At 36.0% G+C, this 25,870-nt stretch overlaps 2 protein-coding genes across 8 annotated transcripts; one reads left to right on the top strand and one right to left on the bottom strand.

Moving 5' to 3' along the window:
- Window positions 1–757: 757 nt before the first annotated feature.
- Window positions 758–6,009, bottom strand: LOC109076612 (atypical chemokine receptor 4-like). 3 transcript variants are annotated; one of them, XM_019092293.2, is made up of 6 exons: window positions 5,299–5,382; window positions 4,918–4,992; window positions 4,640–4,744; window positions 4,421–4,516; window positions 3,018–4,321; window positions 758–2,217 (listed from the first exon to the last, which is right to left on the bottom strand). In XM_019092293.2, exon 6 carries the CDS (start codon window positions 2,200–2,202, stop codon window positions 1,105–1,107), a length of 1,098 nt encoding a protein of 365 aa, XP_018947838.2. In that variant the 5' UTR covers window positions 2,203–2,217; window positions 3,018–4,321; window positions 4,421–4,516; window positions 4,640–4,744; window positions 4,918–4,992; window positions 5,299–5,382; the 3' UTR covers window positions 758–1,104. The 3 variants fall into 3 exon arrangements, with proteins under 3 accessions (XP_018947838.2, XP_042630798.1, XP_042630808.1); XM_042774864.1 differs by having other exon boundaries at window positions 4,652–4,744; window positions 5,299–5,376; XM_042774874.1 differs by lacking the exon at window positions 758–2,217 and adding an exon at window positions 5,824–6,009 and having other exon boundaries at window positions 3,989–4,320; window positions 4,419–4,516; window positions 5,299–5,376.
- Window positions 6,010–7,773: 1,764 nt separating this feature from the next.
- LOC109076608 (rab effector MyRIP-like) lies at window positions 7,774–24,921 on the top strand. 5 transcript variants are annotated; one of them, XM_042774831.1, is made up of 17 exons: window positions 7,774–8,175; window positions 9,460–9,619; window positions 14,113–14,334; window positions 16,110–16,246; window positions 18,122–18,202; window positions 18,355–18,452; window positions 18,525–18,602; window positions 19,140–19,232; window positions 19,346–19,514; window positions 19,660–20,222; window positions 20,406–21,830; window positions 21,993–22,050; window positions 22,750–22,937; window positions 23,022–23,162; window positions 24,041–24,139; window positions 24,234–24,294; window positions 24,539–24,921. In XM_042774831.1, the coding sequence occupies exons 2-17, from the start codon at window positions 9,510–9,512 to the stop codon at window positions 24,550–24,552; spliced, it is 3,537 nt and encodes a 1,178-aa protein (XP_042630765.1). In that variant the 5' UTR covers window positions 7,774–8,175; window positions 9,460–9,509; the 3' UTR covers window positions 24,553–24,921. The 5 variants fall into 5 exon arrangements, with proteins under 5 accessions (XP_042630765.1, XP_042630753.1, XP_042630771.1 ...); XM_042774819.1 differs by having other exon boundaries at window positions 7,776–8,175; window positions 23,022–23,183; XM_042774824.1 differs by having other exon boundaries at window positions 7,777–8,175; window positions 18,531–18,602; window positions 23,022–23,183.
- The last annotated feature ends 949 nt before the right edge of the window (window positions 24,922–25,870 follow it).

Here is a 25,870-nt window from a genome sequence, read left to right as displayed (position 1 = left end):
GTAGGCTACATTAAAGGTTAAAGATACATGAACGCTACGACAAGTCATAATTAAGACTGGGAAACAGCTGGTTTGCAGGATGGTTTCGAGGGCTGAACACTAGCTTGGCCAGGCTGGGAGACCAGCTTAAATTTTGGGGCAGTCATGGCCTAATGGTTAGAGTTGGACTTGTAACCCGAAGGTCACGGGTCAGAGTCTCAGTACCAACTGGAAATGTAAGTGGGGGGGGAGTGAATTTAGAGTGCTTTCTTCCATTCTCAATACCACGACTGAGGTGAGACCTTTGAGCAACTGAAAAAAAATGGCTGCTCACTGCTCCGGGCGGGTGCGTTTCACTACTCACTGCTGTGTGTGTGCATTTGAATGGGATAAATTCAGAGTATGGAACACCATGCTTGGCCACACCTTACGTCACTTTTACTTTCGCTAAGACCAGCTATTATATGGCATGGTTTTACCATGGGTTTTACCTTTGTAGAAGTAGTTGGTCATTTTTATTTATTTATTTATTTAAAAAATTTTTTTTATATTATTACAAAAGAAAAGATGCATCGCCATCTGACCAAAATGAAGTCCCCTAACAGACATGCCAACTTGTAAATACGAACTTCCCAGACTTGCCCGTAGGCTACCATTAGCCTATATTCGCTGTTCTCAGTGGCAATGCTGTTTATTAAGGTGTTTCCAAGTCATGTGGGAAAGGTTGTATTTATTAGTTGGACATGAACGTCACAAAGTCATATAATTAGCCTACGAGTGTAAACTCTTCTTTTTTATTCATTATTTTGTAGATGTAGAGTTAAGACAATCTTGTTGAATATAATGCAAAAAGAAAAAAAAAAGACATCATGCTTCGACAAAAGTCAGTTGAATGCATCGACTCAAAAAGGAGGACTTGAACTCGCCATCAGTCCGCTAGTAGTCAACATCCCAACTATCAATATCTTGCATCTTTGCTTTTACTTCAGCTAGAATTTTACCTTTCTGGTCAAAATACTGCCTTATGTCTTAACTAATTTTTTCCCTGTAAATGTGTACATATTTTGCAAAGGGGGAGATGGTGCAAAGCTTCACAGGCTAGTGAACATCTACTCTTCAGTTTGTTCAAATGGAAAAAGTGCTGGTCTCTTGGGACTGTGAATGAGAATTCAAGGAGATATCCACTTCTTGTTGCTCTCTCGTATGTGCCAACCTCCTCCCCCTATCTCCAAAGTCTTTGGCACACTTCAATACATGTTGTCTGAAGGAGGAACCGACAAACGTGTACAGAACAGGGTTTAGACAGCAGTGTGTCAACGCCAGGCTCTCTGTGACATGAGTAGCCTTGTCCAGCTCTTTACTAACCCCACAGTGAGTGACAAACATGTACATGATGTCCATGGCCCGGCAGAACTTGACCACATTATAGGGCAACTGCGTGACCACAAAGACTCCCACCATCGCCAACAGCACACGGATGGACCTCCACTTCCTCCACCTCCTCTCCTGAGGGAGCTTCAGTAGGGCTCGGCCTACACAGATGTAGCAGAACAACATCACTAATAAAGGTATCAAGAAACCTATTACGACCTCCATTACTTCCAAACTAACTTTAGCCCTGAGCGCCATGTCCGATTGATACATTGCAATGCAGCTTTTTTTATGAGGAAGCTCTCTGACTGTTGACAACACCAAATCAGGGACGCCCAGAAAAAACGAAAAGGTCCAGACCACCAGACAGAGTTTTACACAATGCTTCTTTTGAAAAGCACGTGTAATGCCTGTGTTTCTGGCTCCTGGCATCAAAGCCAAGTACTGGTCCATGCTGATGTGGGACAGCAGCATCATGCTACAGGTAAAGTTGATGGTGTACAGGGCAGATACGAGTTTACAGACGGTGACCCCGAGTTCCCACCCGTGGACAGCATCGGCAGCCCAGAAGGGCAATGTTAGGAGCAGCAAAAGGTCTGCCACAGCTAGGTGAAGTATAAACGTGTCAGTCATCGTTTTCAGTTGCTTGCAGTATGCATACACCGCCACAACCAGAGCGTTGCCTGCTAAACCAATCACAAGAGATAACACAAAAACAGCTGGGAGGAAGATCCTCGCAAAGGAGCGCACGTCGCCCTTCTCACAGATGGTCTGATAGTCATCGTAGCTGAAGTTGGAGCTGTTGTTTTCATACTCGGGGTAGTCATAATAGTGTTCGTCTGAGGTCTCCATTCTTCTTCTAAAGCTCTGAAAATAAAAACAATGGTTTGAAAGCTTTTAGATTTTTATATGCAAAAAGACAGGGAAATTAATAAGCATTCTCAGATTTACAGATAAAGAATCTTTTTTTTTATCTTCCACAAAAGTAGAGAGAAAGCATATGGCTAACAGACAGGATATTTTATTGCCACAGGCGTGAAACAGCTTCATTCCAAACATTCCCTCTCCACCTTTATCAGATGCCTTTTTCTATGCATGCTTAAAATCACAGATAAACCGAAAGTAGAGATGCATATCAGTTAAACATTGTAAATCCTTTCCAGGTTTCCTGTGTAATCCAACATTTGCTTATAAACTTTTTACGTTTCTCTTTAAACATTCCCTTTTCCAGAGAAGTGCAATGTTTTATATACATATATATATTAAAATAAATAAATAGTCAATGCATGAATGCATTTTTTATACTTTCAAATCAAATAGCTTTGATATCAAACTATAAATTATTCAAAGACTTTAAATGAGTATTACTTCAGTCAGACTTGATCCCAACATGTTTTCAGTAATTTGGATCACTATACACATTTAACATTGATCTGATAAGTTAAAAACCAAACGTTCCTATAATTATTTTCAAATAGCAGACATGCACATTTTAATACAGTTCATGGTAGTTTATCTTAATGTTCGCATTAGATGTAATTGCATATTTTCTGTTCAAGACTTATCTCCCAAACTGTGCAAATTCAGCAGTTAACATCTGGATCATATTAACGTCTAACTAAAAAGACAATAATCTTTTAAAACTGATAATGCCATGCTTTTCTTACCTTGAAAGATTCAGGTTTTACCTGAAGGCAGAGTAGATTGTTTCTGTCTGCTCTTCCTGTGAGAACAGAGTCTGTTTACTGTGACTCATGCACGCAGAGCTTTGCTCCCACACCTAAACATACTGTGAACGTATCTGTTCTCATGTGTGGTTCCAGCAAGAGTCTACAAACATGCCTTTTTAAAAAAAGATTATCAGAGAGCACATGACATAAATGTAATGCACAGCCACAACCTATTTATTTGTAGCAAGGTTGCTCTGAGTATTTATTTATTTAAAATAACTTGTGCACACAATTAATTTTATTTAAAAATGTTTTATGTTATATGTTGTTATGTTATGTTATGTTATGCCTTAGTATATGGTCTGTAATTAAGCTTCAAATTCTAAATTTTAGAAAAAAAAAAGTGCTGTTCACTTTGTAGTCTAACAACTGCACTACTTACATTGTACATATCTGTGTACATGCAAATAGTTTTTGCATGGTTGCTTGTGGTTACTTCTTGGGTCTCAGTGTGAAGGCAATGGTACTACATACTGGCCTTGTGTGATCTCAAACAAAATGTTCCAGAACATTTTAGATGCTTAAAAAACAACAAAGTGAAATGTGCGAATAGTTTTATGCATTATCAAGGATTATGCAGATAAGAAAGAAGGGGTGTTGCTTTTCTATTTACTTTGGACCACTAATGTATTTACAAATTCCTGGCACAAAACATAGGGCTACTATTTTGTATGCCTTTTCAGGCCAACAACATTTCTGGCACATTAAACTGGCAGAACTACTCAAATACAAAAGAGGACTAATAGTTATGCAGTTTGTATCCCACAGAAGCTATCAACACACACAGACTGTTTATGCTTGACAATATCAACATGTCAGTTCCTTCACAAAAAAGGCAGTACAGCCAAAACTTCATAGAAAGCCTACATATAGAAACCTACAGTGTTTTGCACACAATAAAAGACTGATTTTTTAAACACAAATGCTTTATTGTAATTAAGAGATGAAGATTTTAACAGATGTTTTAACAGAAGCCAAGCTCGTTCGAGAGACTATCGCTTGTGTAAATATTGCCCCCTAGTGATGCCAATATGAATTACACACGGGGGAGAATTCAGTAAATTCATTTTATTTCCGATAGAGGTTACTATTTAACCAAAATATACTTGGAAAAGAAAAGCTATAGAAATATAAATGATTATCACAAGCATAACCTGAGCCTGAAACACTCTTTATGAAACATGTTGGTGTATTTATATGCAATTCGGGCTTGCAATTCCTATTTTTCCTGATTCAGGTACCTGTAAGGAGAAAACATACAATAATGTCTGTTAAGCCACCTAGTACAATTTTATTTTTTCCCTTCATATTATGTAAATAAATTTGCTGCAGTATGTTACCTTGGAAGGAGCCTTGATGAGTACAATGCTTTAACTTTCTTACAAGGGTCTTTTTCCTTCAGCATCCCTCTTGACTTTGACAGTCTGTTTGGGCTTCTTTAATTGAGGGAGGCAAATGATAAGTTCACAAAAAGCAAGTCATTCTATTTCTTTAATAAAAAATAACTATTAATATGTTTAAATGGCATGCTGACAGGCTGATCAGAGAATAGTGAATACCTGTAAACCTACACTGATTGTTAAAAGGCTATAACGTCCGGGACGTTTTTTCCGTTTGTTATTCCTGTTTTTATCCTGTCTCTTGGTGCGGTGATAGACCTTGAACTGAGAAAACCAAAAGATGAATTTAGTGTAAAGCAAGTCAATATATTTTTAGAATATAAAATCACATAACTGGTGAAGCTTTTGCTCAACATTTTTTCTCCATTTACAGTACATATTGCCTATATATTATTTTGCCATTTCTTTTTAATGAACTGACAGAGGATAGTGAATACCATTGGATCTCCACTGTCTCCTAAAGGATCAAGACATCCTGTACATGGCTGTTTTCTCTTAGTCTTGCTGTTCTCCTTCAGATCAATACAAAAAGATTGAAAATATTACATTTCTGGTCACACATTTTACATGACCATCTTTTGCATTGTGAAACAATTATGAGGACAGATACAGCTGCAAACTGCAGATTATATTTTTTGCAGATGAAATCTTGTAACATGCAGTACTACTGGCATTTTAATAGTTATCAAAGAGAGAGCTTGATTATGGCTTGATTATCATTCACAACCCTGTAGGGTTATTACAATTTGAAAAAGCTGCAGCTGGAAAAATCATCTCAGGAGATTATGCAAAGGTTACTTTATTAGATGTGTACTTACATTTGGTGGCACAAGAGCTACTATCTTTGCTGTATTTTCCTTCTCTGTGGAGACCGTCTGTCTTCGTACTCTGTACATTGCAAAAGGATTGTTAAAAAATACATTACTCAAAGTAAGCAAAACTCGCACACAAACATATAAAAATCAAACACTGATCCTTTATTCTGTTTATGCACTAATAAGACTTCCAAAATATCCGCAGAAGGGTTTCAGTGATGCTTAGACATGGTGTGCATATAACATTGAAATGATCTTGTGTCGAGTCAAGAGAGGACCATTTACAACAACAGCTATTGTTTATCTTTACAAAATGTCCAACTGCTTATTAATAACAGCATGTAAAGCACAGTTACTTATGGAATTAAGTTACAAATAAGCCACTAAAGCAATTTATCATTTTGCAAAAACTATATATGAATTATATTTAAGGAAATCCATGCTAAAAGAAAGATGCCTGTTGAAACAGCATTCTTGCCCCGGTTTGATTGACCAGTAAATTTACTACCAGCAAAGTTTATCCCTCACCTCAAACTGATGAAGATCTGGCTCATCAAATGAAAGTGGCATTTCTATGCTCGAATCTGTCTTGACTTCTTCTTCTCCATGAAGATTGGAGATGAGCAGGCTGAGACACAACAGCACTAGCTGCACACTACTCTTCATCCTGTTGCTTTCTGCAGTCCAAGCACACTTCATCTCTCCTTTATATTCGCATTTAATCACTTCCAGATGTCTAAAAAAGGGGCAGTAACACATTTTCCCCGACAAAAACATTTTGAAACACTCTTGCAGGCTTAAACTACAACCCTGCTTAAGTAAGTAATGATTTGCTGTCTAATACTGGGACACATGATGATTAATCATCAGTGATTTGTATAGCCCAGGGGCAAAGAGAGGGGCCAAAGTATAGTATCTCATAAGGCTCTTATTATTGTTTTGTCATCCAGGTTTTGTTTTTGCTATTGATTTATAACTTTGCTTCCAGGAAACCAGATGATAGCCATTGCATAATAATTTTTCCTGAAATGAGAGAAAACAACTGAAAATGATCTTGAAACAAAGAATGTCTTTTTTTTTCTCTTTGAGAACCAAGAAAGAGTGAGATGGAGAAAAATTCAGGGTACTTTGGCCTTTCTGTGCCATTGTTTCAAACCAGCTGACTGGACCTACATGTGACTAAGCTTAAGTCTGAAAATGCTGGAACATTCACTTGCCTTACAGTCTGAATTAGCAGATCAGTGACATGGACAGAAGACAGATAGTGACATTGCAAAGTTAAAGATGGCCCACATGGTGTTTAAGTGTGTGTGGGACTGGGATTTGCATCAACCTTAACAGGATCATAAGAAGTCCCTGCTGAAATCAGTCTAAGACGGTTTGCGGGTTTTAGCTGGTCTCCCAGTCTGATCAGCAAGCAAGTGCTCAAAACCCCGGTCAATACAAACCAGCTAAACCAAAAATGAGGCTGGTTTAAACTGGTTTTTACTTTGATTAACTGTGCAGATGTTAAATAATTTCTAAATTATGTTTAGAGGGTTCCTAATGATTTTAATCTGTGTTTTACTATCTGGGTGGGTCTCTTAATTGGTCATTTTTTCTGGTTGTTACCTTTTGGATAACAACTTGTTGAGATGTTGAGAAAAAAGGTGATCTAAGCAGGCAACAAAGAATGCAAACTGACAAGGCAGCATGTAACAGACAAAACAATTGACTAATCCTTTCTCTAACTAGACCAGCCTTTTAAAAATTGGTTGTAAATATATCATTATGCTATATTATCAGCGAAACTGGGTTTCAGTCTTTTTGGTCATCATGTTTTCTTTCTAGCACATTTTGTATTCCTGATTATAGGCTTATTGATCAGAGGACCTTATTTTTTGAAAGGAAACAGCATTTGGATAAATCCCCCCAAAAAGTTAATAAATAAATAAATAAATATCCAATGCAATAACATTAACTAGCATTTTCGGGAAAAAGAAAATCCTCTCCAGGTCTAAATAGCAGAACACAACATGAGGGTTAAATAATATAAATCTGCCAAAATAATCTAAATATAGTATCAATCAATCAGTCAAAAAGTAATTAAAAAGGCCTACTTGTTTTATGTCTTTATTAATCTATATATTAAAACTTTAAGGTGTTTGAATGAATCCAAGTCAGTGTGTGTCTGTTTTTCCTTTTCTTTTCTTTTCTTTTCTTTTCTTTTCTTTTCTTTTCTTTTTCTTCTTTCTCTTTCTTTCTTTCTTTTCTTTTCTTTTTTTTCTTTTCTTTTCTTTTCTTTTCTTTTCTTTTCTTTTTTCTTTTTTTCTTTTCTTTTCTTTTTCCCTTTTACCTATGTCTTTTTTCTGTTTCTTTTCTTTTTCTTCTGTTCTTTTCTTTTCTTTTCTTTTCTTTTCTTTTCTTTTCTTTTCTTTTCTTTTCTTTTCTTTTCTTTTCTTTTCTTTACAGCTATCAAGCAACTGTGGCTAAATCAACAGCAACGTATAAGTCTTACATTCCCTTCCGTCTCAGTATGGCATCATTGCTCAGCACGTCCAGACGTGGATTAGCAGCACTGTTGCAGCATCGCAGCGCTCCGTGTCCCGGAGGTTAGCAGATTTCTGGTCTCGTGGTCCTAAATGGTATGAGACCCCAGCAGGTACACGCGCCCGCTACACACGCGCTCCGTTCCGAGCGTTTCTCTTCAGAGATTCTTGATTGTTTTGTCTATCTTGTCAAAAGCTTAACTTCGAACCTTCCCGAAAGAAACAGAAAGTCGACCGTATTGATTTGAAGCGGTCTGCGGACATTCATAATGAGTTTGTCTGCCAAGCTTGACAGCTTGGCAGTCGCTGCTCGAAAAGAGCTGACGTAAGCGACTGAGGTGAAGACGCGAAGGTAAGTGCCGCAACTAAACGATTTTTTTATATATATATATAAATGTGACTGCATGATTAATCAGAACAGAAAATATTTATTATGACTTTGAGAGCTTATGAAAGAAGTTTGTTATCCAAACTCAGTATGAATAACTTGTGTGTGAACATACTGTAGCCTTTCTTTCTTTGTTTCTTTCTTTCTTTTGTGGAGATGTGACAGGTTCAGTCACCATTCACTTTCATTGTATGGGAAGAGATGCATCGAAAGTGAATGGTGACTTGAGGCTGTGGAGAGTAAATGATGAAAAGTAAACCTGTCCCTTTAATGCATTGCCACCTTCTGACAGATGAATTGTAGTTATACCTCATGGGCAAAAGCTCTGTGTTTGCTTTCACTGTTTGCTCAGCAGATGGTTTTGAGGTTGCTGAGAAAGATCTGTTAGTTTTACAGTATGCCTGCAAAAGCCTAGGTTTGTTTTGTTATTTTTATTATTATTTTTACATTATTTTATTTTTAGCCTATATGTTTAGTTTTCATTTTATTTTAGGTTTTAGTACTTTTATTTGATTTTGTAATTTTTTAAACTAAGTTTTTATTTATTTCTATTTAGCTTTCATTTATTTTTATTTCAGTTTTAGTATAGTATATGTTTTATTTCATTTGGTTGACAAGGCAAGTTTTTCATCTAATATATTATATTATTTAAACTTTATTTCAGCTAGTGAATTTGATTTTTAATATTTTTTGTTTTAGTGGCAATAACTACATTTGGGGACTTATCTTTCAGAAAAAAATAAAATAAATAAATATTGTGTTAATAGAGCAAGGCAAGGTTACAACCCAAGGCATGTGGTACCACAGAAAATTTCATGTTTTCTTTATATGTCATGTCAGAATTATCAAACATCTAGAGCAGTGGATAAAAATGACATTGTTGTGGTCTTGAATCTCAGGGCCCTTATTTCAGCTAAAGGCAGATTTAACAGCCTTATGCAAGAGGATTTACTTTGGACTTTTGCAATTCACTGTATTATGTTGATTTCATAATGAAATAATGTTATAATTACAAGATTGTTTTGTTATTAGATTTACCTCCCTGCTTCCATTAGGCTATACAGTCGAAAACTGAGTTTGCCAAAGGATTAAAAGATCCTGGTTAGAGTATGAAATAAAAAAACAACCTCATAAAGTAAAACTGTAATGTTGTCTGCAACATCAAACACATTATGAAACCATGGTGCAGCTGGTGCCCAGCTTTTGATATATTAAATGACTCTGTTCTGCTTCTTTTACTGTCCTTAGCTAATAGCTGGGACAGGGCAGGTATCTTATTAGCTCTGCAGAGGTGAAGGATGGGGCGTAAACTGGATCTCTCTGGTCTGACAGAGGTGGAGGCTGAGCATGTGATGCAGGTGGTGCATCGGGACATGGAGCTGCGCAAGACTGAGGAGATGCGGCTCAAGTGAGTCTCATGCACCCTTCTGTGTCTTTGTAGCATCACTTTTATGACTCCTCCTGCTCAAAATACACTGCTGTTCTAAAGTTTGGGGTCAGTAAGATTTTTGCTTTTAATCAGTAAGGACACATTAAATTCATTCATTCTTTTATTATCAGATAAATGCAGCCTGGATGAGCATAAGAGACTTTATCAGAAGCATGAAAAAGTTGTACCAACCCCAAACCAAACTTGAACTGTAGTATATGACATTTTAAAATGATAATGCTAAATATCACAATATTTTCACATGAAAAATTTGTATATAAGCTATTTTAGCATGGTCTTCCTTGTGATGTCACCCAAAATTTAATGGCATTCCAGTCATTGCTAGAGAGCATGAGGAAGTTCCCATCATTCTTTGTCATTCTTTAAAACAAAATGACAGGAAGGGCTCTCCCTTCCCTCCTTATCCCTGACTCACTTCCCTGAGCCCACCATGAATATGGTTTCAGCTTTGAAGAAATCTGATTCTGAACTAAAGCTATATAGAGGCATTATTATTCAGGAGAGACAGACTCATGTTGTATCTTCTTGGTTTTATGAGACCAGTTTTTCTATCTTAACAGGTATTTGCAAATTAAAAGGCCCTTTCTGTTTACATATAAACTCTTTGGTGTTTTTATTTGCAAGTAAATGTGAGAAACAGGCAGAATACTTACCTAATGGTCTTACCTGACCTGACATTTAAAACTTTTTATGTAGTACTATGTATAAATACATTGGTTCCCAAAGGACAGAACATAACCCATGTATTTAGTCTGTTTGACCTTCTTTCTTTCCATCTTTCCCTCATTGTTTTGTCTGTCTTTAAATAAAATTGTGCCACATTGGCAAAATGAAGCACATTACTCATCATGGTACTTTGGGGTGAGAAAAACACTTTAGTTAATGACTTTGTTTGGCACCAGGATTTTATCTGACCGACAGACAAGCACTCTGACTTCTCTAATCTCTCACTCTGTTGTTGAAAATACTTGTTTGCTGGAAAAGGAAGTAGGAATAATGGCACAAAAATTAATTCGGGAAAAACAAAAACAATGCCTCAGTGTAGTTGTTTCATGCTTTTAGGCATTTTAGGCTTTTCGGCATCTAGTTTATAGTTCAGAAATGTAGAAATACACTGAAATCATATTTTATGAAGTCACAAAAAGAGACCTTTCCCTTTAAAATCCAATCACAGGTTCTTACAGGCAACATGTTTGAGATGTGTGTTAATGGCCAGAGTGAAGATTGGTCTTGGATGTCCACTTGTACAGTAAATGAATTTTCCTCTAGGAAACAGGTTTTTATTTGTCTAGTTAGAGCACTGGGATTGGTTAACCTATATACTATGTTGTTTTTGTACCATACAACCCCATATTGATTGTCAGGTATTTTTGTTCAGTACTTTTGTAGTTCAAATGAGTTAAACAGAATTTCTATTTGAATATTAGTGCTATTTCTTAAGCCCGTCAATTATTTTTCAAATCACTGCAAAACCTTAAACCATCTCATTTTATGCAGACAGCATTTTTTTTTTCTTTTCCCAAGTGTGTCCTGCCTGCATGCATCTAGCTTTTCAATAGCCTCTCTGACATCTGGGGAGCATCTTTGAATTTCAAACAGGACTGAGTGAGTTAACAAGAGATTGGAAGAGCAAAACAAAAACAAAAAAAAATAAGATTATTAGAAAAGGGGCAGGAAAATACAGGGAAAGTATTTGTTTTGACAAAGTAGTAAAAAGAAAAGGGGAACCAATTAAATACGTCAAGGCATCAGATATATGTTCCTGAAATGTTTAACAAAACCCTTGATAAGAACAACTGAAAATCACTTACGTCCCCCTGAGAAACAATTACCATCCGAATAGGGCTATAGATACATACTGTATAACAGGCAAGGGAAAAGAAGAGTATATGCTTAATTGTGTACTGTAGTTGCAGATTGTATAGAATGTATATAACCTGTCATTCATGATAGATACTGGTCTGTCAGATGACTTAGTAAAAAATATTGGCTTTGGTTGACCCCCTGTTCATCACACCTGTGCCCAGTCTGGCTATCTGGCATGAGTCACTTAGTAGAACTTCCCTTGGATCTGCACTTACTGGCACAGGACACTTCTGCTGTTCTCTGCTAACAGCTTGCTTTGTAAACAACAGACCATATTTCTGAGAACTCGGTGGAAATGGCCTGCTGAGTATCCAATTATAAGTTCACTGGAGAGACCCCTGATGGGGTATCATCACCGTGGATGATTGTAGGGACATGAAATTGATCCTGCTCAGGTCTGTAAGAATTTTCTGCTATTATCTTCTTTTTTTGTTTTTTGGCTGTTACTTTAAATGGATCTTGCCACTGATTCAGTCTAGACAATCTGGTGGAAATCTATTTGTAATCTCTATTTGTAGGGTCTTAATATCACATTTAGAGATTAATCTACAAACTACATGGATCTTGGATTTAGTGCAAGAGTTGTTTTTCACTGAGTTCAAGCATATGCATGCACAAAATGTCCCCAAAGGGAGGTTTTGGCACAAATTTGTCAGCAAGCTATTTCTATGTACACACACAGATGCAAAAATCCAGAGTTACAACATCAACATCTCTGTAATGTATTATTCACTCTTGAATGTGCATTGTCATTAAAGACTTTGTTTTCTTTCTTTTCCATTTTTTTTAACCTTCCTGTTTTTTCGATCCATCCAAGCTCCCTTTTAAATCTGCTGAGATTAACCTCAGTTCCCCTCTCTCAGTATTCACTGGAGTCGATCCATTCAAGCTGGGGCTCTAATCATTCGTAATGATTTTCCTGTTGGCGTTGTTTGGATAGACAAAGTAAATGCCACACCTGAAGCGGGGATTTTCAATACAATGCTTCCTTTCCAGTTTTCATCCCTCTCTCTACTCTTCTTTGTCAGCTTCTCTCTATGAGTCATAGATTTGCTTTTAGAACAATATGTATCATGACATATAATTAAAAATTATTTACTTTTCAATATTACATTTTTTTTATTTCATTATTTAAACCATTCACTTTTCTTTACTTATGTCCTCTTTGTCTTCACTCTACAGTGATTATTAATGTTCAATTTATTTTGTATTACATTTTTCTTTTCTTTTTATCTTCTGTATTCACACTTGTAAATCACAGGAAATCACATCCATGATGATATTAAGACCAGAAGCACAATTGGAAGTGTGATATTGCCTTTATGCAACACTTTAAAAAACAAGAAGTTATAAATTAGATACAATATAGCCATTTACTTTAATTTTGACATACTGTAGTGTCATAATTCTGACAAAGAAAATATTTCCAACCAAAGTCAAAGCAGAATTAACCTTTGCGCATCTTTGAGCAACTTCAAATGAATCAGTGTTTTTGAATGAATCAATTCAGATGAGTCAATGATTCAATGATTCATTCAATGATTCAATGATTCATTCATCCAAAATCATACAGTAGATGCAAAACAGTACATGAACAGGGCAGTATGTCTGAATTTCCAGTATTGTGAGTAGGGATGACCCGCTATTTCTGGTAACAATCTGAAGTATGCAGTCAGTGGACACTTTACTATCCCACAAGGCCACGGGAGAAGATTTCTGAATAGCAGTTAGTGAAGCAACAACGCAACTGACATTGGTAGACATGATAAATGTAGTACAGCCAATGCATTCATACTATATAGAACATACTTTTTAGGTAATTACTCTCTGGATAGGCACTTCTTTTGAATAAGTGTTTTTGGATGCAGCCACTCACTTGTTTCGTTGAGGAATAAATCAGCATTTTGATTGAAACAATTCGGTTGAGTGATTGATTCAGTGATTTACTCATAAAGACATGTAGTCTCTTATTGCCACTGACTGATGTATCAGTGCAAGCTTGATTAAGATATTTCTTATTTACTTTCATTTAATCAATTGCCTTCTTACTGCTATACTCAGTAAACCCTGATGTTTATGATTAACAAATCTGAGCTGTTATTCATAAACTAAACTTTTAATTTATATGCTAAAGGCACATCAGTTTAATTAAGGAGCATAAATCTAATGGACCTAGTCCAAACAAAATGTGTATGTGCTGGTTGCAATCCTCTATTAAATAGTGTTAGGTCTCTTGTCTCTCTGCTGTCAGAGCAATTTTGCTCTGAATTGCTCTCTCCTCTCTGGAGGCTGCAGTACGGCTGGAATTGCAGACAGATTTAAGACGTTGAAGGGCAAATGCAGCACATCTGTCAACACGCAGATGTCATGTGAACATGATCCACTTATAGGGCACTACAGCCTTCCTTCCATAGAGATGAATTATGTATGTTTTTAATGCATCATCCTAATACTCAGACAAATATGCATCAGCTTAATCATTTTAGATAATTTTAGTAAAAAATTCTTTATATTACAGTTGTTTTTCCATTTTCTTCTCTCCAACCCACAACCCCCCCCCCCCTCCCCTCGCTCCCTCGCTTCAGTGAGATGAAGAAGACACTGGTTGAGGAGGGCAGTCGGTCCATTCTGCTGTCGCGGCAGCACAGGTTTAATGAGCGCTGCTGCATCCGCTGCTGTTCTCCCTTCACATTCCTGCTCAACCCAAAACGTTCCTGCCTGGACTGTTGCTACAACGTCTGCAAGGGCTGCTGCACATATAGTAAGAAGGACAAAGGCTGGCTGTGCTCCGCCTGCCAGAAGACCAGGTCAGTATTGCCACGCTAACAAGAGCTGTTGTGGTTCGGAGACAGAGTGAGCGTGAGCTCCGTCAGGGGGGCTTTAGTGGGACACACATGCAGGTTAAAGGCTCATGATGCTTCTGGTAGTTATCAGGGTTTATGCATAATAAATTGGTACAGTTAGTTAGTTGATATCAGAATTTTTTTAATTGACAGTATCAGTCAGTATTGGATAATTCATTTTACATGCAAATTTCTCATACAGTATTTTTATTTTTTTTACATTTAGATTATCATGTCTTTTTTTTTTTTTTTTTTTTGCAAATCTAAGAATGAAAATATGTTTTTCATTGTGTACATTATAATGTTGTGATGCCTAAATTCAAGATTTAACAAAAAAATGTATTTCAGTTTTAAGCAGTATAATTTTATTTTATCTAGACAAAATATAATGACATCCTGAGGGGTACAGGACTGGTTCTGTAAATGGGCTGTCTGTTTTACTGGGAAATTGTGCTTGTGTTTATGTTCATGAGTTGTGTCTCACATATATTTCAAAGCACCTTTTTGTAGCACCCAGTAGTCATTTGAGCCTTAGTGTCTGTATGGCTGTGGGTTTGTTTTCACACATGGTTTAATGAAAGAGAGTGAAATAACCCTCCTGTTGATGGTTCAGATAGCACTGTGAAGGCTTCTACAGTCATCAAAATAATTATGTATAATACAAGTATAGAGCACGACATGACATTGATTGCTCTCAAAGGCCTTTGTAAATGTCACAGAGTGCTGTAGGTCATAATATTACTGAACCAAGACAGAAAATAATTTTGCATGCCCAGTCTTACATGCATTTATGTACAAAATGTTGTTGCATTTATTTATTTATAGAAGGATTATTTATTTTCTTTCCTGTCTTATACATACACACTCACACTTGAACAGAGATTACATCCATCAGTGGAATTGAATTTTGATACTATACACATCCACTTTTATATTCTCTGTCCACACATAATATTCCAGTTTTCATTTCAGTTTTAACTGCAAATATCAATGTATTAGATCATTACTGATTCAAAACAGGCAATTTCAATTTATGCTACTGTATGCTTATGGACAGAAAAGGTATATGTAGTATCTAAGCTATCTGTATACAGTATTTGTGTGGCTTCTTGTCTAGTTAATTAAATAAATGCATAAACAAGTAATTCCCATATAAGGTCCATCTTAAAGTTACATATTTTTCTTTAGGAAAAAATATAATTTGCCCTCAGGGAGTGTCTGTACATTATGGTAAAAGGACACAGGATGCTATTTTAAGCATGAAAACAATACTCTGTAATCTTTATCAACATCTCATATTTTTCTGCATAAATCTTTTTCGTTTTTACATAATTGTTTATTGATAATTAGTGAATGCTAAAATTCCTGGCAATTATGGACTGTTCCCTGTGCCATAAGAATAAAGATTCTTCAGATTTGTCATTTTCTTTTTAACAACATTTCTTACTTTATACAAAGTAAACAATAATCTTATATGTTCTCAGCAGGCAATTCCTCTGAAAAAACACATGCTCAAAAGTCCCTTCGGCTATCTACTATATGACTTTTCTTTGTATATATGTCTGTGTGTGCTTGATTATATAACCTTGTGTTTATGATTATAGGACAAATGTCATGGTCTTCATAAACATATGTTCTGTACTTATATTTTCAAAGGTTTGAATCAGTGTAATGTAAACAGAAACTCAGGAATGCTCTTAAATAAGCCTTATAATGTGGCCTTGTTCTTGTATTTCCAGGCTACTGAATACCCAGTCACTGGAATGGTTCTACAATAATGTGAGAAGGCGTTTTAAAAGGTTTGGCAGTGCCAAAGTATTAAAGAACCTCTACAGGAGGCATGCGGCCGAGCATGGATCGCTAGCAGAGATTACAGGTACTCGCCATCTGGACTATTGTATGACCTTTCTTGAAAATTCACACTATGACAGTTTTGAATGTATTTTGTTATATGTTTTGGAGGTAAAAGAGCTGGTTTGTAGAAGTTGCTAGTCATCTGCATTCAGTGCAATGTCAGTTTTAGATTGTCCTTCAAGCCCTAGCTCTGTCTTTTCACAGTGTATGGTTGCATGTGCACGCATGTATTTAGCACTAATTCATGAGGGTTAAAGAAAGAGCAGACAGGGCTCATCTGGTCTGACTTGCCTCCTCTGTATCCAATTTAACAGCAGTAGGATTTCTAAGAATCATTCATGTTTATGGAGGAAGGGTCACTGTGCACTGATTATATGACCTGAAAGATTCTGTCCCTCTTGTATTTCTAACATATATACAGTAATGATTTATTACAATAACAGATAAATAATTTATTCACTTGCCTAAATAAAAAAATGACTGAATATTACAGTTTACTGGTGTACAGAAAGATAATTTTCAGAAATTGAATATGTAACAATTTCCTGCTCTCTGTGCACTGGAAAGTCAAAGTATACAGTGCATTTTTACAGTTAAAAAAACTACGCTGAAAGTACAGCCAGAAGGTAGTAGCCAGATATGTACTGCTAATTCACAATAATTTTACTGTGCACCCTTGTTTGGAAGTGTAAAAAAAATCTCAATGATTATTTTTCTCTTTCACTCCAGCTTGAAGCTCCTTAGCTTGTGTTTGTGGGCACAACACTAAATGAGTTATAATCTATCTCCAGCCTCCATTTCAGTTTTGCTGTGGTCTGTGAGCAGAGAATGTCTTCTCCATGAAGAGGAAAGCAGTTTAGAGCAAGGCCAATGCCACATTAACTATGGATGACCATGACTGTGGATGTTTGTCACCTCGGCAGACGCCTGTAACCTCTGAGGAACAATAGCTCTCTGTGGAGGAGAGTTAAAGCATTACAGTGACAATGAAATATAAAGAGCTTTGGCCACAAAACTCACTGCACTGTGGTCAGGCTTCTGGAAATTTGATGCAGAGAAAAGCTAGGAGATAATCTGTTTGAGTTTAACATCCGACTAAGAAATGGAGCAATAAGCTTATAGCATTATAGGATAGGTTTTTAAGCTGCAACATCAGTCTTCAGATTATCTCATAGAAAAAGCTAGATTCATAACATTACTTTGATCTGCTCTCCTCAGCAGAGTGTAGGTGTAAACACTGGCTTGAATGTAAAGGGCAGGTGTTTTCATAGAGTGGTAGCAGGTGACTTCAGAGGCAGATTGACCTTCACTGGCTTGAGGGGAGCACTTTAAATGGCTCTATGTAAAACTGATATGACTGTATGGCCAATATGTCAGTATTTACCAATCAAATGATTTGTCATCCGACAGCTCTTTGAGACTAAGACGGTGTCTGTCAGAGAGAGAAAATGGTTGACACAACTATAAAATCATGTGTCAGAACTGGAAGTGCTGTTTAATCTCTGTTTATCACAGGAACAGTTTGTCAGAAACACTAACAACAACAGAAATGTTTGATGCATATGGTTGTACTTGTTTTTTTTCATTTAATATTGAGCCAAGCTGTCTATACCACTCTTGTCCTACCTTACCACTCTTGAGAATATTATTTTAATAATGGATAAAAGACTTTTAGGAAAAATTATATATAAAACTTAAACATTTTATTATGTGGATGTTCTTTTTTATAATAGGTTGATGCCCACAGAAATCGAGGCATTAAGTATTTCTTCATGGCATGTAACATACACACGCTTTCTAAAGTTATGCATCCTCTGCAACTGAAAATGGAAAGATTAAAAAGCATTGTAAAGTTTCCGATTAAATCAGCTGTAACATTTTTTCTTTCTGAAAACAGAGGGCAGCACTTATGAGGAGAGTGTCTGCAATGAGAGTAGTATGTATGAGAGCGACTCCACGTTTTACAGGCAAAGTGAAGGTTTGTGATCAAATAATTATTTAGATATGTATGGGTTTGTTACTGAATATCAATTTTATGAGTTTCATACAGTGGACATTTGAAAACACTTGACAATGATATTTTCAGCAATTTTCTTTGATTTATTATGACTTTATTATGTCTCTCTCCAGAGCACAGCATGGCTGAGACTATTAATGTGGCACAGCGGGTGGCAGAAGAGGCCATAGATGAGGCCATTGCTAAGGCTGAGAGCCAGACTGACAGTCAAGTAAGACTTTTCCATTAATAGGTACAAGATTATTCCTTCAGGGCAGCTATTTGACATGTGCTTTTGTATGAGGAACAGAAAGAAGCTCAGTATTTGCGAGAGAACAGAGGAGACCTGATAAAGGAATTGACCACAACTATAGTAGAAAAAGTGAGTAACACATAACAGCATAGACCTTTCATGAATGTAGAATTTTACAATGTGTAGAATTTAGTGTATTCAGCAAGGACCCATGAAATCAGCAAGGATGCATTAAATTGATTAAAAGTGACCGCAAAGACATTTGCAATGTTACAAAAGATTTTTATTTAAAAAAAAATGCTGAACTTTCTATTAATCAAAGAATCCTGTTCAGAAAATATGTATAATAAGAAATGTTTCTTGAACACCAATTCAGCATATTAGAATGATTTCTGAAGGATCATGTGACATCTGAATGTATTAAGATTGGGTATGACTGAGTATCTGTATATATTCTATATATTCACATCAAAGAGACAATGATGAATTGTGTTATTTAAAATATTTTGACTAGGAATATATGTGTTGATATAATATTACATTTAAAAAATTTTTTTGCTATATATAATTTTAAATTATTATATTCATTTTAAATTATCATATTATTATTTATCAATTTTGACAAACTTTGCATGAACTTATTATATTGGAATATTTAAACATCAGATTGTCCGCCGGAAAAGGGATCAACAGTCTGATGAGAACAGTGATGAAATCTCTCCTGATCAAACCCAGAGTGCCTTTGATGCTTCTCTCTGGGTACAGTGGCTTTTTATTTCTTTTAAAGACTGAATCAACTGCAATTTTGCAATGCATTTGGATTGTTCTGTTGCTGTAATGTTTGCTGAATGAAACATTTCCTCTCCCCTCAGAGGTCTCGCTCAGCTTTCTGTCTCATGACTGATGAGAAAACAGACCAGCATGCTAACACTGGGTCAAGACCTTCATCCTCTATTAGTCATACTCTGGAAACGAAGGAAGAAACGATACCTGTCCAGGCAATGCCTAGCTGGAGGAGTGTCGACCGACTGGACAATTCCAGTTAGATCCTTGACTTAATTCCATTTGATTCTGAATCACAGTTAATTAACTTCTCGTTTATGACAGAAAGATTTTAAATTATTATTTGAAACTGTTGACTACCTTCATTTATATACATGTGTAAATGCTGTGTATATGTCTTCAGTGTTACAGAGTCCTGATGGTAACTGGATTGCTTACCAGAGCAACCTGCTCTCTCGACCAGGCCTTTTAACTAAGCGCAAAAGTCTGGTCTACAGCGTCTTGGAAAGGGAGTCTGACGTGGTGTCAGCTTATGATGAGATGGGCTCAGAAACAGAGCCTGAAGCTAATGGGGTCTGGTGCACTGCACTGGAAGAGTTTCGGCGTAAAATGTCTGCCAATAAGCAGTTGGGTTACCCAGAGTCCTACAGCCGTCAAGCAACCTTGCCTTTGAATGCACAAGCACAACACCTCACTGCACACACCGTGAATGCTGATGCTGAGAATTCCTCAGGACAGGAAGGGCCCCTTCCCCTGTCCCAGAAAACTCTTCCTCCCTTCTTGAAGAGAAAAGTGCCACTAGAACACAGACGACCCTCATCCGCCCGCCGCTCAGTCGTCATGGATATCAATTTCAATCCAGGAGGTGCTGAAAGCAGCGAGGATGGCCTAGAGGACAACAGTTTCAAAAGGTCACGGAGAAGGAGGAAAAATAAGAGAGAGGAGGCAGAGTGGAAAGGACAGTCGGTAACAAATAATAATATTTGAAAATGTTTTTGTATTAAGTTCTGTTTTATACCCTTTATTACACTAATATAAGTTTTCTGAACCTATAAAAATAAAACAAAATAAATTATTTTATTGTATCAGTAGAATACACTTTTTTTCTTTTTTTTACACTTCATGACTCTATATATTATATATTGGCAGGATTCCAATAGCCAACTCTTAGATGATCTGATGAAGAGGCGTTATGTGAAACAAGACACGCATGGCACTTCAGACACTTCAGACACTGCGACCCCTGACATCTTGAGCTCTGGAGCCGTGACCCCTGATCCATTTGGACTTGGTCTCAATTCTCCCAGCAATTACAATCATGGGGCCCTTGGTGTAGTTGGATCTTTAGATCAGGAGTTGACTTCCAAATTGAAAGAGTTGACCAGTCAAGTCAGAGAAACGCAACTTTCCTCCACTGAGGATGAACTGGACAGGTCGGAGTATCAAATGGGAGATGCTCCATTGAAGATTGAGGCTGATTCTAAAGAAATATCAGATGAAAATGAATCCACAAATCAAGTGAGATCAACTGAGATATTGAAAGATGACCTGACTTCCATACTGAGAGAGTTGACCAGTCAGGTCAGCGAGACACTGCTTTCCTCTACTGAAGATGAACTGGACAGGTCTGAGTATCAAACTGAAACCAAAGGTATAAATCGGTCAATAAGAACTGAGCTGCTGGTGGTACATGACAGGACAGATGGATCCAAAATGAGAAAATATAATGAGAAAACCCAAAACCATGCAGGGAAATTAGAAGAAAAGAGATCAGAGAAAAGGCAAAAGGACACTGTGGCAAAGCAGGACATTAGTGAGCAAAAGAACACGGGTGAGACACAAATGTCAGAAGAAATTAGCTCTGTGAGCCAAAAACAGACACTTGCTGAGACAGATACACAAAATGAGATTGCTAGAGAGAGAATTGAAGAGACAAAGAACGAGCAAGATGTTCAGACTGAAGAGAAAAAAGCTAAAATAAAAGATTGTGGCAATGCAGTTGAAGGTCAGCAGAGCAGAGCTGAGAATACAGAGACGGTTGATCAAATTGATGAGCTGGGAGAGGTCTTATCCAGTGAACTGGCTTTGAGTAGATTGATAAGTGAAGATGGAAAGATGGAATTTGATAGGATAATTAATACTGCAGTGAAGGCTTTGGATGATATGGAAGAACACATAGAAGCTTATACTTGTGAGGGGGTATTTTTAGACAGAGAGAGAAGTGAGGGAGAGAAACAGGAGATGATGGAAGACGAGAATGTAAGTGTACAGAAAATGGATCACAAGACAATATCAGAGGTATGCTTTGTTGGTGGAAAATTGAAGGAGGTGCAGGAAAAAAAAATGAAGGAAGCGGGCAAGATCAATGAAGTTGTGACACTAAAGAGCAACACTGAAGATAAAGAGACAGAAGACAAACAATGCAGCAAATCATCAGAACAGAAAATTCAAGAGAAGGACAGCAACAGTCGAGGTCACTTGACTGAAAAAAGGGAGGAACAGAGGGACCTCACAACTCAGCACAGCGCCCCATATGGTCAGGAGGAGTATCTGTCACCGGAGGAGATCTACAAGGTAACTACTAACTACAGTATGCAGTATATACTAAATGCTACAGGCTGCAGTAACCTTAGTTGCTTGCAACTAACATGCTTTTATTTAACCTGCTTAACCTATTTCTCTGAAGCTCTTCTTTATTTCTTTCTTTGTCTTCTGCCTCTATTTGATCTTTGGTAGGATGCACACATGCTGGACATAGAGAAAAACCTACATTTAATCTCCAATATACTGCAACAATTAATGAATGCAAACAAATACAGACTGCTCTCTATTATTGATGCTCATTATTTATTATATTTTACATTCTATTAGAGCACAATTAATCAATAAATAATTATGATTATGATAATGGCTGCCACATAAAATATATGGATTATAGTTTCTATTTAGATTTATTCAATTTGGGTCAAAGTTTTTTTTTCACAGCATTGAGCCAATCACAGATATGTTGGTTGAGCAGATTGAGTACACGCAATGGCCAATCGGAGGTGCTTAAATCCACTCTGTGGCACTTTAAATGGCAGATTTGTTTTCAGTGCAAGCTCACTGACATCTGCACACTTGCAAATCCTCTCATTATAACCTAAAAAATGTAGACACAATGTGTCTTGATTCTTTAAATTTCATAATTATGACTTTTTATCTTCTAATTGTGACTTTTTATGTCATAATTAAGATTTAACAAAGCATTATTTTCTTTCAGTTTCTCAGCCTGTTCTAGATGTATTGTTTACATAAAGAATATGGCAAGCAGTTGGCCCATCCAAAAAAGTATTTTAATGCAGACTGTATTCATTAAATCAGTATTAATAATTTTGCTAATGCATGTGTTGTCATACTAGACTTGCCCCATGCCCCATTAATTTCCATTTATATGAATGTGAACGTTAATGTGTAAAGTTACAGTATCTTCCTCTGTGTATTTATGGTAAATAGAAGTACTCAGCCACATCACTGCGCAGCATCACCACAGAAGTGCTAAAAGTACTGAATGCTACAGAGGATCTGATTCACGGATCTGTGGGAGATGGACAATGCCAGTCAGACCACAGTGACGTCTCGGTAATTCCCCCTGCCGAGGCCAGAAGACTGGATGAGCAGCTCAGCGGACTTGAGGAGAATGTAAGGATTCTTTCTGAGATTAACATTTCTCATGCCACTAGGCACTGCTTCTCAATTTATTCTCATTCATTTCACTGTGTGCAGGTGTATGTGGCGGCAGGTACAGTGTACGGGCTTGAGGCTGAACTGGGGGATCTGGAGGAGTGTGCGCGCAGCATCAGTGGATCTACCACTGAAAGACAGCTGTCACATCTGGAGGACCAGGTGGCTTCTGCAGCAGCCCAGGTGCAGCAGTCTGAGCTCCAGGTGTGTTCGACCTGGACGCTGTGCTCTCTCTCTCTCTCTTGCTTTCTGAATCTCAGCAGCAGCATCTCATAGCTCTGAAGATGCAGTTACGCTTGAACTAATAAGTAATATAACAAATGTTATAGTTTACTTGAACTATTTACATTGTTTCCATTAACTGAAATAAAGCTAAAATAAAATGTAAATATAAGATAAAAAAAACTGAAATTAGAAAGGTTGCCTTGAAAACGAACTAAAAAAAAATTAAATAATGAAATGAATAAAACCCCAAAATAAAGCTAAATAGAAATAAAAAAACAAACTAATAAAAATGACAAAAGCACTTAACAAAATTACTAAAACTAAAAGTAAATGAAATATAAATAATAGATGAAAAACTCACATTAGAAATAGAAAAACTTAAACTGACAGTAGAACTGAAATAAAACAAGTTTAAGCACCAGAATTACTAACTAAAGCTGAAATAAAAATAAATTAAAGCTTAATAGAAATAAAAAAACAAACAATTAAATAAATGACAAAAGCATATTACAAAATCACTAAACTTGAACTAAAATTAAAATGAAAACTCAAAATATAAGCATAAAACTAATTTAAAAATATTGATAAACATTATAAGAATTTAAAAATAATATTGAAATAACACTGACATATAATACCGTTTTCCTTTATACAGTACATACTATATACAACTGTATATACTGTATATTACACTGTACATACTGTATAGAACTATGCAAACATACCAATGCTGCCAATAACATTTCACATAACAGTCTTTCCACAAAACCTTACTGTTCACAATAAAAACAGTCATTTTCATATCTACTTGCTTTGATCTGTGCTATTTTTTCCAGGTTTCAGACATTTCCTCAAGAATTGCTGCTCTGAAAAATGCAGGTCTTAATGTAACTCCACAGACCCAACTTAACAAGGTCAAGACTACAAAACCTAAGGTGCTGTCTTCATATTTTAAATAATATTCATACACATTTTCTTACATGCTCATACGATTAATTATGACTAACGGTCATAATACTTTTGTTTCAGACACAAACTATTAGCTCATCTCGGAAACTGAGGAGGCGACTGCCAGCACCTCCAAAACAAGGTAAGATCTACTCATAATCAATACTGACAAATGACATATATATATATTTTTAAAAGAAGTTACTTGTATAATTACAGGTGAAATGTCTTATTGTTTTATTTTAAAATGCTGCAGAAATTATACCCTTTATCTTTATATGTGCTTAATTTATTTCTGTTGCATTACTCAAAGGTCTAAAATAGTTCAAAACATACATCTGTCACTGAAAATGATTTGAATCTCCTGTTTTATCTGTAAATTTCAGATAAAGAAGCATAATGAGGAAAGTGGGAAACATCAGCAAAAATCATCACAAAGTTAAATCACTACAAACTTAAAAAAGCCACTGATCACATGTGCCTTGAAGCTCATGGCTCATAGATAATATTTTATGGCCTCAAGCTCTGGCTGAAAGAAATAGACTGATTTATCGCTCAAGCAGTGATGCCATTTTACACAAACAAATAACTCTAGGATATGATTGCTTTATTACCTCAATCCTCTCATAAAAATAATCATGTAAAATAAATAATATAAAATTATACAGTGATGTGGAGCTTTGTTTTGGCATATTTTACCATTACTGTGAATCAAGCTCATCATTCAATTAAGTCTTCAAAAAAAAAAAAAAAAAAAAAAAAAAATTTTAATAAGTACTGGGATAATTCACCCAAACATGAAAATGCTGCCATCATTTACTCTCCCTCATGCCAATATTTTAAACAATGTTGAAAACCAAACAGTTTTTATCACTATTGACTGATATTATATGAAAAAAAGGCATTTCTCAAAATTTTTATGTTCCACAGATGAAAGAGATGGTGAACTATCCCTTATATCTATAATCATTTGAACACCTGACCAAATATTTTGTGTATTAATTTTTCTGAATTATGGTTTATGTCAGATTTAGAGTAGATTATTCTAGCCATGTGTCAAAATCATGCAGAAATTTATACGTGCTGATAATATACATTAATGTGTTAGATTTGATAATAGAGAAATTTAAAAACTGCTAATAAAACATTTGACTTCTTGTAAAGAGTAAATTATCTATATAAATTAATGGATTTCTTTGTTTGATTATATTTCAATTATAGTACATTTTTGTCCACAGATTTTTGTTATTATTGTTTTTGTTGAATTGAGTTGTTCTGATTACATAACCTAAACTATTTATGGTATTAATTTACTGAAATCATCAATATAACATTTCAGTTGTCGAGATATGTATTTCTGTTTGAGAGTATTTCAAATATACAAATCAAACTAGATATTACAATTACAAAGCACAGATATTATTAGGCCATAAACTGAGGCGTGTACGGTTACTATTGCAATTAAGCAATTTATGAGCTTACTTTGTGTGTTCAAGTAGTGCTACTGTGTATATATATAAATGTATATACTGTATACAGTAATATAACCTGTATATACAGTATGTGTGTAGTGTGTGTTAGATCAACTCAGTGTTTCTCTGATACGCTGCAAAATCAAGAAAATTTCAAAGAACTGTTATCAAAATTTTTAAAATTCTTCTCTATCTGTACTTTAACATTATCCACATGAATTTGGATGTGTTGCGATGACTTACATA

The sequence above is a fragment of the Cyprinus carpio genome, chromosome A2 (genome assembly GCF_018340385.1).
Source record: "Cyprinus carpio isolate SPL01 chromosome A2, ASM1834038v1, whole genome shotgun sequence".
Classification (NCBI taxonomy): Eukaryota; Metazoa; Chordata; class Actinopteri; order Cypriniformes; family Cyprinidae; genus Cyprinus; species Cyprinus carpio.
Note: the sequence above shows the minus strand (reverse complement) of the source record. Positions and strands in the feature narration are given on the sequence as shown.

Excerpts from the sequence above, each read along its gene's own strand:
- LOC109076608 (XM_042774819.1), top strand. The coding sequence starts at position 9,510 with ATGGGGCGTAAACTGGATCTCTCTGGTCTGACAGAGGTGGAGGCTGAG. Across the intron at positions 9,620-14,112 it reads ACTGAGGAGATGCGGCTCAA|TGAGATGAAGAAGACACTGG; the intron begins GTGAGTCTCATG and ends CCCTCGCTTCAG. Across the intron at positions 23,184-24,040 it reads TGCAGCAGTCTGAGCTCCAG|GTTTCAGACATTTCCTCAAG; the intron begins GTGTGTTCGACC and ends TATTTTTTCCAG.
- LOC109076612 (XM_019092293.2), bottom strand. The coding sequence starts at position 2,202 with ATGGAGACCTCAGACGAACACTATTATGACTACCCCGAGTATGAAAAC.